General features: G+C 51.7%; 1 protein-coding gene across 1 annotated transcript in view; it reads left to right on the top strand.

The window, feature by feature from the left end:
- The window catches only part of MMP11 (matrix metallopeptidase 11), a 34,888-nt gene that overhangs the window by 4,000 nt on the left and 13,172 nt on the right, over nt 1–17,716 (top strand). The window contains exons 2-3 of the mRNA XM_075012399.1: nt 12,965–13,215; nt 17,221–17,364. Of these exons, the coding sequence (XP_074868500.1) occupies nt 12,965–13,215; nt 17,221–17,364 (395 nt within the window). The remainder of the gene's footprint in view (nt 1–12,964; nt 13,216–17,220; nt 17,365–17,716) is intronic.

Below are 17,716 nucleotides of genomic sequence, written 5' to 3'. Positions count from 1 at the left end.
CTGCAGTTACACTGGGAAGGATAAAAATAAACAGCAAAGGCCATCAAGCCACAAACTTCTGGGCAGGAATATGTCAGCTGGGGTCTGAAGAAATTCCTCACTGTCCCTGAGTCTCTTTCCCTGGTAACAGAACTAGTATAGGAGGAGTGACTGACTGGTTTTCTCTGACAGTGCTGGCAGGGATGGAGGACTCTCCAGAGCTCAGCTCTGTGGGTCTGATGAGCAGCAAAAAAAACATATTATGGACTGTTTCAAAACTTTTTGGTCTACAACAAGGGTGGCCAACCCCTTTGCATCGGGGGCCACAGGGCAATTTTTTACATGTTCTGGGGCCAGAGACCAAGAAGCCACAAACCGTCCCTCCCATATCCCCAGGCTTAACCCCCATCAGCCTCAAACCCGCCTTCCCCATCCCCAGGATTAACCTGCTTCAGATGACAAGCTTCATGCGCTGCCACTGCACCTCCGCGGCCACTGCCTCCCCCCACTTCCCATTGGGACTGTGTGACTCCAGCAGGGGCAGACTCAGCCGCCCGTCCCCCCCAGCTCTTCCGCTGAGTTACCCCACCTGCAGCATGGGTGGCTCCCGGCCCTGCTGTGCTGAAATAACGGAACTACATTTAATTGGTTTAATGGCCATATCTCACCTGCCACCCTGCCTGCCATTAAACCAATTAAATGTAGTTCCGTTAGTTGAGCCACATGCAGCTTCAGAGCTGCAAGCTGCCGACTACACCCCGTGCCCCACATTCACTTTGGCCAGTTTGGGTAAAGCGGTGCCGCTGCCATGGGAAAAGGCTTTGAGGGCCAGATTCTGGGCCGCAAGCTGCATGTTGGCCACCCTGGGTCTAGAACTAGATGGAAACTTCACAAGAACAAGTGTGTGGTTTTTTTTTGTTTGTTTGTTTGTTTGTTTTTTTTCCTCTGAGGTTCAGGTTCTGTCCCATTCTAGCCAGGAGAGCGAGAATGGTGCTTCTGAGAGCTGGGTGTTTGGGCTGTGGGGGTGCCTTAAAGTAGGAAGCAAAAGGAAGTCAGTCACCCAAACATTTGCAAACTTCAGAAAAACTTCAGTTTGGGCTTGGTTCAAATTCCGAGAAGGCTGAGACCAGAAGTCCATTCAGAGAGTAATCAAAATGTGGCAGCTATCCCTATCTGCTTAGGCCAGTGAGGAACAGATGGGACAGGAGGTGTCTAGGGAAAACAAATGGTAGAGTCCCTGGATAACCCATCAGAGGGCTTTGCTCTGAGAGTAAATGAGCAAATAAACAAGCTGGGAGGGAGCCAGTGGCATTCTCAGGCTGTTGCTCTGGGCAGAGGCTCCAGAGCTTGTTCATTACTTACATTTAAGACGGAGCTCTGATGTCCCATCGTTTGTGTGGGTGTACAGGCATCACACTGTTAATCAGCGTGCTGATAAGACCAGAGAGGTATTTTGGTCGGGGAAAGTGCTCCGAAATGACCACCTTTTATCAAGAACCCCACCACTTAGGAGGGACGTGTGCTCGGGACTGAACCACACAGGCACCACAAGACACTGTTGAGATCTTTGACAGGTCTCCTGGGGTCGGTTTCCTTGTGCGTACTCTTGCCTATAGTAGTCTGCGGGCGTGGGCTGCATTGCCACACAGATCCAGCTCTTTTCAGTCCATTCTCCCAATAGCCTGAGGATCTCCATGGCTGGGCCAGAGGGCTCGGGGTGGCGGAGTGTCTCTCAGCACATGCTCAAAGGTCAGGGGTTTCCGCTTCTGTACAAAAGCGGATCTCAGTCTCCGGCCTGGGCAGCCACACGCTCCTCATAGGTCGGGGCGCTGGTGCCTGACCTGCCTGGTACTGGTGTGGTGTCAGTCCCTAGCACATGTCCCTCGTAAGTAGTGGGGTTCCTGCACAAATGTGGCCCCATAGGTGAGCGAATCCCCGTCCCTTGCGCGTGCTCATTGCTGGTGCATCATTTTAGCTTTGACCTTCCGTACGCCTAAAGAATAGGGTGACTGGCCTGTGCTAAGTCCAGGGAAGGCTTCTTGATTTTTTCCCAGGGGTCTCATATCTCATCAGACTAGGCACTCTCGAGATCTTTGGCAGATCTCCTGGGGTCTGTTTCCTTGTGCGTCCCCTTGGCTGTAGTAGTCTGCAGGCTTTGGCTCCATTGCCTGCTCGGAAACAGGGCTGCTGGTAGACCAACGCCTCATGCTATCACACAACTAAAATGGCTACGAATGAAAATTACCCTGAAGTGTTTAAGTCACATCTGCGTGGGCCTTCTCGCTGGCTCTGAGGGCATAAACATTTGCAGTGCTCCGTGGTCCCTGTTGCTTAGGAAAAATAAACATTTTATTTCTTCGTTGCCAACAACAGCCACTGCCAGATACACAGGAAACAGTCTGGTCACAGGGAGATTGCTTTAGAGGATTGCCAAGGAAAATGGCAGGGAGAGGCCTTGGTCTGGGAGTACAAGGAGCCCTGTTCCTGCATCTTCCTCAGCCTTAGCTTCAACTTCCTGTTGGCTTTCTCGTGTGGATCAGAATGCAGCTTGGCATCCCAGACAACAATATGGGCTGGTCCTGTGAGGTCTGTATGTATGTAAATAGTTAATAGATTCAGTGCCAGAAAATGGCACTCAAGGGCTGTGTCTACACTACCCCTCCCTTTTGGAAGGGGTATTTAAGTGACACAGATTGGAACTGGTTAATGAGGCACTGGTATAAATATTCAGCAGCTCATGAGCATAAAAGCAGCCAGTCACACTTCAAAAGTGCTGCTTTCGAAATGCAAACTGGCCATGTAGACAGGGGCACTTTGAAATAAACCCAACTTCGAAATTCTCTTATTCCTAAAATGAATTGGAGAATAAGGGAATATTGACGTCTGGGATTTATTTCGTCTCACCCATATCTACATGGCCCGTTTGCATTTCGAAAAGAGCATTTTTGAAGCTTGACTGGCAGCCATTATGCTAATGAGCTGCTGAATATTCATACCAGTGCCTCATTAATCAGTTCTGATCCATGTCATTTAAATGCCTCTTCTGCAAGAGAGGGGTAGTGTAGACAAGGCCAAGGATTTGCATCATTTTGGGCTGTGTAGGATCAATAAAACATCTTGTGCTGGTCTCCTTTGTGCCACTCTTTACATCAGATCCTACTGGGCAGAGATGCTAGGGTGCAGGACACCCAAAACACAAGATGTCACAGAACTGAAGGCTGATTCTCTGGTAGCAGTAGCATCTCCCACCACGGAGTCTAGTATGCAGCCTAGTGCGTGAGGTTCCTTGATTGCCTGTGGAAATGACTTCTTCTGAGTCAGCCAAACGTCACTCCTACACAGCAGCTCTCGCAGCACGTAGAATCCAAATCCGCTCTGGGTTAAAGGATGGACTTGCTCAACACAAGGGCAAAGGTGATTAGTATTACTGCATACGAATGCTCTTCTTTTGAATGAAGGCTGGAGCTGCCCCACGTCTCAGGGAACAAGAGGTGCAAACCCGAGGGGCTGCTGTCCTGGAGCAGAACCACGGAAGTGAGAACCTGAGCATGGAGAGCAGCAATTTCTTGCCCTATGGTGTTACAGGAAATAGCTTTCTTTGCCAGTGATATAAAAAGATGCAGATCTCCCCCACCCTCATCCCAAGGAGTAGAGCCGAGACAGGGAGGAGGGCATGTGCAGAAATACAGGGCGCTTGTGTGCTGACTGCTGGGCTTGTGAAGGTTTGCCTCTCCAGTGGTCACAGTAGCTATCTGATCCGTCCTGGAAGCAGCAAACGTGACAGCACAGACCGCTTGGAGTGAGAGTCTGGCTCTCTCAGCTCCCCAAGGGAAGGGAGCGCCAAGGAAGGCGTGAGGTGCTTGAATGGGTTGCAGGGCAGTGCTGCAGGACTCTTTCAGAGGTCGGCTGTAATTCTAATTCCCTTTCAGGAGAAGAGGCAGTTTGGCGCTGTGGGAGGGGAATCGGTGAACTACAAACACCTTGAGGCCACTGAGCAGCATCTGTGCCACAAAGCCCATCAGAAGAGGAGTGAAATGACAGAGGGGATGGTGTGAATTGCTCATCCCAAAGGGCTGAGTTCTGGGTGCTGCACACAGGTACTTGCATGAGCAGCATGCCCCAGGGACATTAGAAAAGGGCAGCTTTAGCACTAACCTATAAACAGGGGAAATAAAGACCACTCAGCTTAATTTGGGTATCCTTAAGGCTAAGAGAGGAAATAATCAAACAAGCAGGTTGTAACCACCTAGAAAAAAATAAGGTGATCAGTAACAGTCAACAGGGAGTGGTCAAGAAAAAACGTTTAGCCAACTTAATAACCATCTTTGTGAGGGTACCAAGACTGGTGGCTAGGTGGGAAGTGGTGGTTGAGCTATAGCTTGACTTTAGTAAGGCTTTTGATACTATCTTTTATAAACCAACTAGAGAGACATATGGTCGAGTACAGAGGTAGGCAAATGTTCAGGCCCAAAGGCCCCATCTGGGTAGGAAAATAGTATGGTGAGCTATGAATGTCAGGCTAGGGCATGGAGTTGGGATGGGAGTAGGAGGGAGCGCAGAATGCAGGCACCAGTCTGGCACTGCTCATCAGCTCCTGGGTGACTGCTCCGTGGGGCTAAGTCAGGCTTCCCACTGGGCCTAGCACCACATGGTTCTGTGAATAGCCAGCAAGTCTGGCAGGGGCTCCTGGTTAATTCAGAGCCTACACTTACGCAGTTTACAAACAATTGCAAGCTGGGAGAGGTTGAATGCATTTCCAAGGATAGGATTAAACTCCAAAAGATCTTGACAGACTGGAGAAATGGCCTGAAATAGGATAAGATGGACATGTACAAAGTACCACACTTAAGGAGGACTGCAGAATGGGAACTGCCTGCTAAGGAAAGAGACCAGGTTGGGGAAGTAATATCCTTTATTGAACCACAAGAAGTCCTGTTGCACCTTATAGACTAACAGATATTTTGGAGCATAAGCTTTCGTGGGCAAAGACCACAGGACTTCTTGTTGTTTTTGAAGATACAGACTAACATGGCTACCTCTCTGATACTTATTGGACCAGACTGTGTTGGTGTCACTATTCGGAGCAGGATCTGTAGTGTCTAGAACAGTTAAGAATTCACCTTCCGGGCTCATCTTTTGAAAGTGTTGGGCAGATTTTCTTTCAGGATTGATAGGTCAGACTTGGAGTGATCATGCTGTGATCACTTTCCTGTGGCCTTGTCTACGCTTACGTGCAACATCAATCTGCCTCAGCTACACAACTAGCACAGCTGAAGCTGACGTACTTATTGTGGGATCTTGCATGTGGTAAGGTTAGCAGGGGTTGCTTGCCCGTTAACGCCATCTACTCTTCTCACCTTGCTGGAGGATAGGAATCAATGAGAGTGAGCTTGGAGATCAATTTACCACGTCTGCAGTAGACATGATAAAATCAAGGGCTGGTGGATTGATTGTTGCCATGTCAATCCACCACATAGTGGGACAAAGTCTGTGTGAGTTCACTGGAGAGCCTAATGATGACCTCGTTTCTCGTACATAACTGTTACTGAGACATTTAGGCTACGTCTACACGTGCAGCCAACATCGAAATAGCTTATTTCGATGTTGCGACATCGAAATAGTCTATTTCGATGAATAACGTCTACACGTCCTCCAGGGCCGGCAACGTCGATGTTCAACTTCGACGTTGCTCAGCCCAACATCGAAATAGGCGCAGCGAGGGAACGTCTACACGTCAAAGTAGCACACATCGAAATAGGGATGCCAGGCACAGCTGCAGACAGGGTCACAGGGCGGACTCAACAGCAAGCCACTCCCTTAAAGGGCCCCTCCCAGACACAGTTGCACTAAACAACACAAGATCCACAGAGCTGACAACTGGTTGCAGACCCTGTGCGTGCAGCATGGATCCCCAGCTGCCACAGAAGCAGCCAGAAGCCCTGGGCTAAGGGCTGCTGCTCACGGTGACCATAGAGCCCCGCAGGGGCTGGAGAGAGAGCATCTCTCAATCCCCCAGCTGATGGCCGCCATGGAGGACCCAGCAATTTCGACGTTGCGGGACGCGGATCGTCTACACGGTCCCTACTTCGACGTTGAACGTCGAAGTAGGGCGCTATTCCTATCTCCTCATGAGGTTAGCGACTTCGACGTCTCGCCGCCTAACGTCGAAGTTAACTTCGAAATAGCGCCCGACGCGTGTAGACGCGACGGGCGCTATTTCGAAGTTGGTGCCGCTACTTCGAAGTAGCGTGCACGTGTAGACGCAGCTTTAGAGCACTAGATGCAGTACAGTCCATGTGGTGGTAGGAATATATAGGACACATGGATCTTGAAAGGCATCTGATTGGGGTGTTGGTCCTTGGGGTAGTGGGGAGCTCTGAGTAGCTCAAATGCTTGTCTCTTTCCCTAACAGAAGTTGGTCCAATAAAAGATATTACCTTACCCACCTTAAAACCTGGGAATGACCGCCACTACCAAACTGCCTGGGAAGAACTATTGCAGCAAAGCATCTGGAGGTTAGAGTGGATCACAAACTAAACAATAGTCAATGATGTAGCACTGTTGCAAAAAAAGCAAACGTCATTCTGAAATGTATTAGCAGAAACGTAAGGAAGAGACAAGAAGTAATTCTGCCGCTCTACTCTGTGTGGATACGGCCTCAGCTGGAATATTGTGTCCAGTTCTGAGCACCACACTGCAGGAAAGATGTGACCCAATTGGAGACAGTCCAGAGGAGAGCAACAAAAATGATTCAAGTACTAGAAAGCATGACTGAAAGACTGGGCTCAAAAAAAAAAAAAAAAAAAAAGCTTGTTTTGGCTGGAGAAGAAAAGATTGAGGTGGAGAAATTGAAACAGTTTTCAAGTCCATAAGAGGTTGCCATCAAGAGGGAGATAAATTATTCGCCTTAACCGCTGAGGGCAGGACAAGGAGTAATGGGCTTTACCTGCAGCGAGGAGACTTCGGTTAAAATGATTCCTACCTGTCAGGCACTGGACAATTAAACACTGGAACAAATTACCCCAGGAGGTTGTATAATCTCTATCATTGGAGGCTTTTAAGAATAGGCTGAATGAACATCTCTCAGGTCCCTTCCAGTCCAAATATCCCCCTCTGTTGTTTGGGCTCCATGTGTTGGTTTGGAAAGTCCCATAAAGGCCAGTGGGAATTAGCTGTATAAATCCTCCCTCCACCATGTCCTGATCAACCCAGACTCATAGGGCCACCAATAGAGTGAGAAGCAACCTAGCCCTAAAGCAGTCCCTGGGACCACGAGCAGAGCAAGGCATTCCCCTGGGCAGAGTAAGAGTCTCACAGCCCAGCCCTTTGCAAGCAGCCCTGGGGAGTTGGATTCCTGACGAGCACTGGCAGACATTGCTACAGCCTTCTCTTCCCCAGACTGCTGATTTTCCTGGCTCCAGGCTTCAGCTTCTCAGGCTCCAGGAGCTGCTTCTGCTCCGCCGTGATGGCATCTCTTTCCTTGCGGCCCATTGGAATTTTATCTCCCCTCCAGATCAGAGACGGGGAGGGCAGCCCCCAACACTGCTAAGTAGTTAATGCTTTTCTTAGCAAAAGCAAACCCGCCAAGAGAGGCTTTCGCAGCCGCATTCCAGTCCCGCCCTTGCTCCTAATGGAGCCGCAGGGCCGGAGGAGCAGTCAGGGCTTACAGCCGAGAGACGAGGGACATCTGTGCCAACAGCCAGGTCTCCCTCCCCATCCCAGAGTTTGTATGCAAAGCAAGCCAGGAGTGAGGGGTGGGGCTGGTGCATAGGGAGCTTCAGGAAGGGTAAAAAGCAGTCCAGCAGAGAAGGCCCATATACCATCTGCAGAGCAGCCCTGGGCTGCTCTCCCAGCATCCCTTGTTCAGCTGTGAAGGGTGCTCTGAGGCACGCCCAGGGGCACAGGGATCAGGCTGGGGCAGTATCAGAGCACCCAGAATTCTAGTGGCTCTGGGTAGCTGCAGTGGCTCATTGTATCGGGGTGCCACTTAGTGAAACCAGCCCCAGCACAGTGGAGACACAAACTGCCTTCCCTGTGTCTCCGGACCCGCACCAATGCGCATCTGGTCCTTGATGTAGACAGGGCCCAAGTGTGTCTATTGGATGAAAGCCTCCACCGCCCGAGGAGGTAGCTATAATACGCCTGGGCTCCAGGAGATTACTGATGAATTCAGGAAGATGCATGACACACACTGCCTCCACAGCCTACCGGGGGCATCTGAAAAACTCAGGGTCCTTGGAAGGGACAAGAGCTGTTCCTGTGGGGTGGATTGGGGTGGCAGGAGGAAAGGCAGGGGATGGCATAGGTGAGGAGCCCCTCTGGCTGGATGGAGGTGGCAGTGGGGTTGGAGGCCCAGGAGTCTGGCCCAGATATGGGGTGGAGGAGTAGGGCTTCTCTAGGAGGGGGACTTCAGACAGAAGACAGGACTTGGGGGGGGGGGGGACTGGTCTCTCCCAAAGAGGGGCTCCAGCTGCACCAGTGGAGCTAACAAGATCCTGCTATCAAGAGACCCACCAGCTCCTCTAGCAAAGCCAGGGCAAAAAAACAGATGGGGGGAGCAGGTTCTAATCTTCTGTTCTAAGGTGGCTGCTGCATAGCAGACCCTGCCCTGGTGTCTGTCATGAGCACCCTTCAGCTCACTGGTGGGCAGCTGCAGGCCCCATGCACCCGTGGGCTGCACCGTAGGGCCATGGACCCCTCCAGCCCCAGCTTCCTCCCTCCCTGGGCGCCTTTTGCACACTGGGGCACTGAAGCTGCACATTTCCTTGCTCCGTCCCCTCCCACTGCCCCCAGAAGTTTTGGAGCACACGGATGGCCTGATTCGTGCTCGGACCCTGTTCAGCCCCCCTCCCTCCCAGCTCTGTAATGCTGGGAATCGCTGGGGGGTGGGGGGAGCAGGAGGGCAGGTGAGGCAGGCGATTTGCCTGCTCCAGAAGTGCTGGGGCAGGGAGGGAGAGGAGCAAGGAAGTCCGGGGCTCTGCTTCCCTGATGCGCAAGAGGCAGGTGGAACCCCAGTAGCCCACAGGCTGCTGCAGTGCACTGAGGTGAAGGAGGGCCACGCGTGGTTGCCCATCCCTGCTCTAGCCGATGCAGCAGGCACCGTGCCTGACCGAGCCGCATCAGTCTGGCGCTGCCCAGGGCCTCTCTCAGGTGGGCAGAGTCAGGAGAGTGGGCAGTCGGCCAGAGTCCCTGTCTCATTGAGCGCTAAAAGTGCCTCCGAGTCCTCAGCGCACTTCCCCGGTGAGCCGTGCCACGGTGGGTCCCGGTGGCTTGGCCTGTGACCAGCCCTGCGAGGAAAACCTCAGGGTCCCCTTCATCCTGTAAGGCTCTGCTCTTGTGAGAAGCACCAAGGAGCAGCTCGGCACCGCCTCCTGTCACAAATCACCTCAAAGTCCTAGTTGTTCTGGCAAGGCTGGGCATAGGCACTGTGCAGAGTGTTCCTGGGTGGTGTCCGGCAGCGGCCGCGCCCTCGTGGTGCGATCGCTAGGGCACGTTCCGTGCTTTGGGAGGTAAGATTGTCTTCATAACGAGCGAACCAGAGTGGTTTCTCCAACGAGGCCAGCCGGCAGTGGTCGCCGTCCAGCAAGGGGAGCCTCTGGCTGGCTGAGAATGGGCAAGTGGGGTAATGCTAGAAGCAAGGGGCCAGACTACCACGTGCCTTTGCCTGATCGGCCAAGCTCCCGTGTCTGTCCCCGCCACCCGTCTGGAGGGCACAGTGCTGTGACATAGATCTCAGCCACAATAGCGGAATTAATGCCGAGAGCTTCACACTTCATTACAGCCCACATGAATGGAACCATTGTGCTGGATCAGAGAGGTGGCAATTTGTGGGATTAAACTGCAGTTCCCTCCTTACAAACCAGCCAGCGCTGTACCAAGCTGACCGTACCCCTGGCTGGTGCTGCAGGGGGCTGGCCTGTCTGCTGGCACCTGAGTGAGTCTGTCAGCGCAGCGAGCTTCCATTTAACAGTCACAGTGAGCTGGAGACCTAAAGAAAACAAGCAGATAGGGCACAGCCTGGAGGCTCCAGTGACCCACAGAGCCCTTCATGCTAAAGTATCGGAGGGGTAGCCATGTTAGTCTGGATCTGTAACAGCAACGAAGGGTCCTGTGGCACCTTATAGACGAACAGAAAAGTTTTGAGCTCACGAAAGCTCATGCTCAAAACTTTTCTGTTAGTCTATAAGGTGCCACAGGACCCTTCGTTGCTACTTCATGTTAAAGGGAGCTTCCTTCACCATAGCATCTTGCCCCGTGTTGCCGGCTTCTAACAGTTATCTCCCTTACCTGGAGGGTAAAATCCAGGAGTCAGCAGCAGTGAAGGAGTTTGCTGTATACTTTGTAACAGGTGGTTAGACAAGTTTGTGTCAGGGACTCGGGGTCCTCTGCACCCATTCCTTTCTGGGGTTACCCTTGGGGGAGGGACTGTGTTTTTCCTTCTTGCGGATCCTTCTTTCTGCCAGACAGTTCTCTGTAAGAATGGGCTCAGCCAACAAACAATACCCGGTATGTAAAGTGCCAGCCCACCGTGCTGTTCAGTGACCAAGCAAATGTCACTAGCAACTGCAATAAAGAGGGCTGTCATACAGGTCTCATGTCAATATAAGGCTCCGCTGCACAATAGGGCAGGCATTATTTTCTCCTGTTGACCTAAAATTTATACCCTACTCATTGCCATGGTACCTGAACATCTGACGGCCCATTTATATTGACACTGTAACACGTCACTGTGTTTCATGGTAGTAATAACAACATTTGGAGCTCTTATACAGCAATTTTCATTAGTAGATCCCTAAGAAAGTAGGTGTCATTATCCCCATTTTACAGGGGCGGACACTGAGGCACACAGTGGTGGAGTGACTTGCCCCAAGGTTACCCAACAGGCCAGTAATAGAACTAGGAATACAAAGTCCTCGTGCAGTATTCTGTCCACTAGGCATCACTGTCTGCCCAAATTGTACAAGTGGGTCTGTCCCACGAAAGCTTATCACTGAATAAATAATTTTGTTTGTGTTTAAAGTGCTACATTTCTGCTGCTTTGTTTTACCCAAACTATGTTAACTATAACATATTAGCCACCGCTTAGCCCAGCTGGGCTGCTGAGGATGGAGCAGGCCAGGCTGTGACTGTCAGAGAAGGGTGAGGGAATAGCCTAAACATAGAGCTGGGAGGCAGGAATCCACAGTTTTTATGCTGACTCGTTCTGCCTCATCACTTACACCAACATTTCCAAATGTGGCTATCTTAAAATTAAGCAACGGAGTCAACATTCGAACACCTGATTTATGCAGTCTGATTTTTCCAAAGGGGCTGAGTACCACTGGCTTCGCGATGGTATCTAAATTTGAAAACGTTGGTCTTAATTTCTCTGTGCTCCATCTAACCCTCCTGTGCAATGGAGAATTGTAGGACTGCTTTAACTCTCTGGGGAGACGGCTGGTTTGGTAGTGCTTATGAAAAGCACTATATAAAATGTTACCAAAATGAAAAAAGCAGTCATGCATCTCTTTAAAGACTAATAAAATAAGGGTGAGTTTTTTCATGTGGTTGATGGATCTCCATTCCAAACGGCTGACTGTAGTGCCTTTGCATGTTGAATAGTGACAGAGGGGTAGCCGTGTTAGTCTGTATTCTACCATGAGGGCAGGGGGTTGGACTCAATGACCTCTCAAGGTCCCTTCCAGTCCTAGTATTCTATGAAAAACGAACAAGCTGTCATGCAGCACTTTAAAAACTAACCAAATATTTTATTATTTATTTTTATTTTATTTTAGTATTTAATTATTATTTAGTTAGTCTTTAAAGTGCTACATGACTGCTTTTTTGTTTTGGTCGAATGCGGAATAACACGGCTACCTCTCTGTCGCTATATAAAATGTTAAGTGTCATCACCCACGAATGGTTCATAACCTTTCCCACACCAGGACACAGCCTACTCTTGGCACTCGCCTCCTATCTGGTTGGAACCGTTTCTCTCCCATTTAGCTATATGGGAAGGGCTGGGTGCACTTGACATGACCTCTCTTGGGAATAACAGGGGGATGAGAACTCTTGCCATAGTATACAGGTTAGGGGCAATTCATTACAGTCCTCAGGAATGGGGGGCAGGGTTTCCTCTGTTTTTGTTCCATGCGCAGAATGAATTATGCGACGTGCACAAAGGCATGTGTGGATGCGCTCTGCTAATCAGCTGGGCAGCAGCTGACTCTTTCCTGGGAGGTCGCTCAAGTGCTCAGCTTACAGGGAACGGGTGGGGGAGGGTGTCACACAGACAATGCTTGTGCACCAGGAAGGGGCAGTGAGGAGTCCTTTTCTGTAGGCAGAGGCAGCTGTAAGGAAATGATAAAGGGGGAACAGAGCAAAAGGAGAGACCAGTGTGGCCCCCACCCCTGGTTCTTCTGAAGCTCCGTGAGCTGTTGTCCAGCCCCCTGCTGCCCACTGGCAAAGCAGGGGTTCCTACGTTCCCTCCCCACCTCCTGACACAGCATCCAGACTTGGAGATGCTTCTGTCCCAAGTGCAAGGGAGAGCGAGGTACAGAACTAAACCATTTCCGGAGCACTGTGTGATCGGGTGAATGACAGCGAGCAGCCAACTGGGTAAAAAGAGGCGGGTGGGGGTGGGGGAATTTACTGCCTAGCAATTCTCCTCTTTTTCCCACGGGTCTATTCCCTGCTCACATTTTGCCCACTGACCGGCTCTCAAGGGATCACAGACCAGGAGCTGCTGTGGCTTGCCCAGCCTGGAGAGCAGCAGAGCTCAGTGGAGGGAGAACACCAGGACCCACGGTGGGCTTGCTGAGCAGCATGGCAGGAAGAAAGGAGGCTCCTGCCCTGAAAGGGAGGGTTCGGGAAGGGCCGGCATGAGGCAGGAAGGCACTGCGGTGGGGTGGTTGTGTCCTAGGCAAAAGGACAGGTTTGTGTAGCTATGTGCTGGGCTTTCTTCTGCCATCTGCAGAAGTCACAGCCCTGGTTGTCTCTTGCCTAGGATGGGTCTCGGAAACACCCTGCCTGGAAGGAGCAGAACCCCTGGATTTCTTCCTCAGTTGATACCATGGAGCCTGGAGTCCCTGTCAAAGGCTTCTTCAGGAGCACGGACAGGCCAGCGGCGAGCTGGAACCCGCCCCGCTGCGGTGTGCCGGACCTACCCACCCCACCCGACGGCCAGAATGGGCGGAACCGGCAGAAGCGGTTTGTGCTGTCGGGAGGACGCTGGGAGAAGACAGACCTCACCTACAAGTAAGACACGCCCAGAAGCAGAGTGGAAGGCAGGGAGTGAGTCCCGCTCAGGTCCTCCTTCCTAAAGGAGTGTTTCCCCTGGGTGCTGCAGCAGGCCGAGCTCACCCATTACGGGGCAGACCGAGCTGAGGAACTTGTTCAAGAAACAGGGTGCGGTAATTCCGGGAAGACGGGTGTGAAGTGATGGGGTGAACAGGGCATGTGCCCCACACACACCACTCAGCCCTGCCCTTTCTCACAGACCCACTTACACACTCGCTGTACATGTGACAGCCTTTGCACCCGCCGCCTCTTGCGCCCCCCCCCATGTGCAGCCCACCATCCTCGTGCTGCTCACAAGCCCGCTGGTGCCTCGCACCCACGAGCGCTCCCATTCTCTCCCATGCACAGCCACACTCATGTGTCACCTACGCACTCAGACTTACACCGCCACCCTGCACCAGCCCCACAGGCTCACACAGCACCTGCCTTCCCTTGAGACTCAACCTCAGCCTTTATTTTCAATAGCCAGTTCGAGTCCGTCTTTATTGAAGTGCTCCCAAGCAGGGCCTCAGTGTCACCCGAAACACACTGCACGCTCCCGGTTAGGGCCAGGGTTAGCTGGCTGACTGTATTCTCCCCACAGTGCGCATCTGCAACTGCTGGCCTGAGTCCGAGTCCTATGCAGAAAGGAGACTGCTCCTGTGCCTGTAGGTAGGGCCCAGGGAAGTGTCTTCAGCAGGTGTGCATTTAAGTAACCTTCGCTGACTGCAGAGGATGCTGCTGTGCCACTAATCTCAGGAGAATATGGCCGTGTCTACACGTGCACGCTACTTCGAAGTAGCGGCACCAACTTCGAAATAGCGCCCGTCACGCCTACACGTGTTGGGTGCTATTTCGAAGTTGAAATCGACGTTAGGCGGCGAGACGTCGAAGTCGCTAACCCCATGAGGGGATGGGAATAGCGCCCTACTTCGAAGTTGAACGTCGAAGTAGGGCACGTGTAGCCAATCCGCATCCCGCAACATCGAAATAGCGGGGTCCGCCATGGCGGCCATCAGCTGAGGGGTTGAGAGACGCTCTCTCTCCAGCCCCTGCGGGGCTCTATGGTCACCGTGTGCAGCAGCCCTTAGCCCAGGGCTTCTGGCTGCTGCTGCGGCAGCTGGGGATCCATGCTGCATGCACAGGGTCTGCAACCAGTTGTCGGCTCTGTGGATCTTGTGTTGTTTAGTGCAACTGTGTCTGGGAGGGGCCCTTTAAGGGAGCAGCTTGCTGTTGAGTCCGCCCTGTCACCCTGTCTGCAGCTGTTCCTGGCACCCTTATTTCGATGTGTGCTACTTTGGCGTGTAGACGTTCCCTCGCAGCGCCTATTTTGACGTGGTGCTGCGCAATGTCGATGTTGAACATCGACGTTGCCAGCCGTGGAAGACGTGTAGACGTTATTCATCGAAATAGCCTATTTCGATGTCTCCTCATCGAAATAGGCTATTTCGAAGTAGGCTTCACGTGCAGACGTAGCTTATGAGAGCAGCGAAAGGCTTCTTACTCCTGGCCCCTGGGGCCAGAGGGGGAAAAAAAAATCTGCTGATCTGAACAAGCACCAACACTGTGCATGGGAATCGCAGTCCTGATGCTGCAGACACTAGAAACATCGCATTGTCCCGGGGTAGAGCTACTGGGGTGTGGGATACCGGGGCTCATGCCAGTTAGTGAAAGAGCGTTTGCCTTCGGCATAAACCAGGTGCCAAGAAATGGCAGCTTTTCCCACAGCTTTAAGAACTCCACACATGCGCAATGCAGGTATGTCCAGACACCAGCTCAGAGACGTGCTAGCAAAGGCCTTTCTAGGGACCTGGTATCTGAGTGCCATAACGCACGGTGTGAATCCAGGCGAAGAGCCTGCACGTGCACCTGTAGTTTCTTCCTGCTCTCATTTCCCAGGAGCAGGCAGCACTTCCAGAAATGTCCCTTCCCTCAGCTCCCATCCGGCCCCCGACATCTTAGAGGAACCAGGGGCCAGCCAACGGAACTGAAAGGTGGCTAACTCAAACTTCGGAGGCAGTGCAGAGACTCTGGAGCTCCCTGCAACATGGTGCTGTTTAGGCCAAGAGCGCAGAAGGAGTCAGACAAGGGTTGGATGTTTCTATGGGCAACAGAAGCCCCCCGGGGCTGGATTATCTCATAACTACCAAATAGGGGCGAGGGTTCCTTTCATTTCCCACTGATGCCTCTGGCATTGGTTATTGCTAAACCTATATGCTGGACTGGGTGGACACTGGTCTGGCCCTAGTAAGGCAATTCCTGTGTTCCCCCGTTCCCAGCTCAGCGCATCTGGTTGTGGGTTTGATTCACCCCAGGCAGTCCACGGAGGTGTGAGCGGTCTTTCCCTGTGCCAGCAGGGCCCGATGCTGTCCAGAAGGGAGCTGTGGGAGGGCTGGTGGAGTTAGCATAAATGGGGGGCGCGTAAGCAGGAAATGAGGAAGCAGGAAGTCCTCAACAGCAAAGCCGCTCATCACCGAACCAGAGCGACTGCCTTACAATTTCTCCTCCGTGCAGGGGCAGTTTTGTCTCCTGCCCCATCACGCTGGCTTGAGATGAAGGACATCCCCTTCCCTGATGGCTCTTGGCCAGAAGTGGTTCAGCCACTGAGCGGGTTGAAATTTGCTGTGCGGGCCAGGGTGACCTTCCTGGTGAGAGTGGTGCTGGTGTGTGACTTAATGCCATTCTAACTGCAGCGCTCACACTGTCATCGGGGACAAGGAGGGTGAGTTAATGGAGGGTCTGGGGATTTCCAGGCAGTTAGAGGAAAGTCCTGCTGACAGAGGCAGTTCCCCCAAGGCTGTAGCAATTGATGGTGCTGGCAGTGATTATGCTGAGGCAGGCAAATTTCAGGGTCAGGAACCAGTTGTTTTAATGATAATGATGGTGAATTTATTGGTGATTATGGTGGTGATGAGTATGTTGTACCATTGGTGACAGTGCTTGTGCTGATGGCCAGACTGAATGGTGCTAGGCTGGGTCGGTGGGGACCCTTCCTGGGCTTTGTGGAGTCCCAGGTGGTGCCCCATTGTGTCCGTGGCAAATGTTCCCTGACTTGTACCCGAGCCTCGGATGCAGACGTGGCCTGAAGGGAAGAGTAATTTAGAAATGTTTGGTGTCCTGCCTCCTCCCTGAGCTGTGTTCTCCGCTCGAATGACAATGCTGTCATTGTTACAGTGGGGACGCTGAGTTAGCATCTCATTGCAGGTGCATAACAGTGACTCGTGAGCACGTCAGCTCCATCCCCTGTGCCCATTGGCTTTAACAGGGCTGCTCATGTTCACTGGGATGAAGAAAGGGTTGTGGAATCAATCTCTTAGGCTCCGGTTGATGGGGAGTGAAGGGGACCCACTGAGGTCAACAAGCACGAGCTGTCACAGGAATAAAACGCCCTGGCAGCAGAGATTGGAGAGAAACAAATTGGGGTAGCCCCATCACAAGCAAGATACGTTGGAATTGGGAAGAGTATAAGAAAGAGACAGAAAAATTAAGGGTATGGAATGTTTCAATATGAGGGGAGATTCAACACAGTGGAAGTGTTCAATTTGGAAAAGAGACTTTATCCCTTCATGTAAATAACATATCAGAGGTCACCCAATGAAAGTAGCCAGCAGCAGGTATAAAACAAATACAAGGGAATACTTCACACAACGCACAGTCAGCATGCGGGACTCCTGGCGAGGGATGTTGTGAAGGACAAAAGGATAACTGGGTTCAAAACAAAGTGGATAAGTTCATGGAGGGCATGTCCACCAAGGGCTGTTAGCAAAGGTGGTCAGGAATGCAATCCCATGCTCTGACAGCTACAAGCTGGCACTAGACAACGGGATGGATCACTTGATAAACTGCCCTGTTCTGGTCCACTCCCTCTGAAGCATCTGGCACCGTCCGCTACTGGGCTAGAAAGATCAGTGATCTGACCTGGTGTGGCCATGGTTACATTCTTCGGACCTCCTATCTGTAAACATGCTATCTGCTGCTCTTTAGAATTATACGATTTCCGTGGCAACTCATAAACGCCAAAGTGAGACGGACCATTGCGGAAGCCTTGAAAGTCTGGAGTGACGTGACACCATTAACCTTCACTGAAGTGCACGAGGGCCGAGCTGACATAGTTATTGATTTCACAAGGTGAGCATGGAAGGGGAAGATGTTTGAATCCAAAAGGAAACACCCATTTTCTCCCACTGGGCCCAGTGTGAAAAGGACAGATCCCAAAGGCCTCTTTAGAGCTGGTCAGACTATTGGCAGCGTGTTATTTATTCACTGAGTTATTTCCATGCTCTGTTTCAAAACTTTGGTTTTCTTGTTTAGGTAGAAGGCTGCATGGGCAAGGGCTATTGTTGTGTAGTGTGTGTGTACAGCACCTAGCGTACCGGGGCCCTGATCCCCAGATGGGGCCCTTCTGCAGCACCATACCACAACTAATATTTTCAATAATAAACAAATTAGTAAAATATTGTTCAGTTAATTTATGCAACCA

The sequence above is a fragment of the Carettochelys insculpta genome, chromosome 18, assembly GCF_033958435.1.
Source record: "Carettochelys insculpta isolate YL-2023 chromosome 18, ASM3395843v1, whole genome shotgun sequence".
Classification (NCBI taxonomy): Eukaryota; Metazoa; Chordata; order Testudines; family Carettochelyidae; genus Carettochelys; species Carettochelys insculpta.
This window is presented reverse-complemented; position numbering and strand designations above follow the sequence as displayed.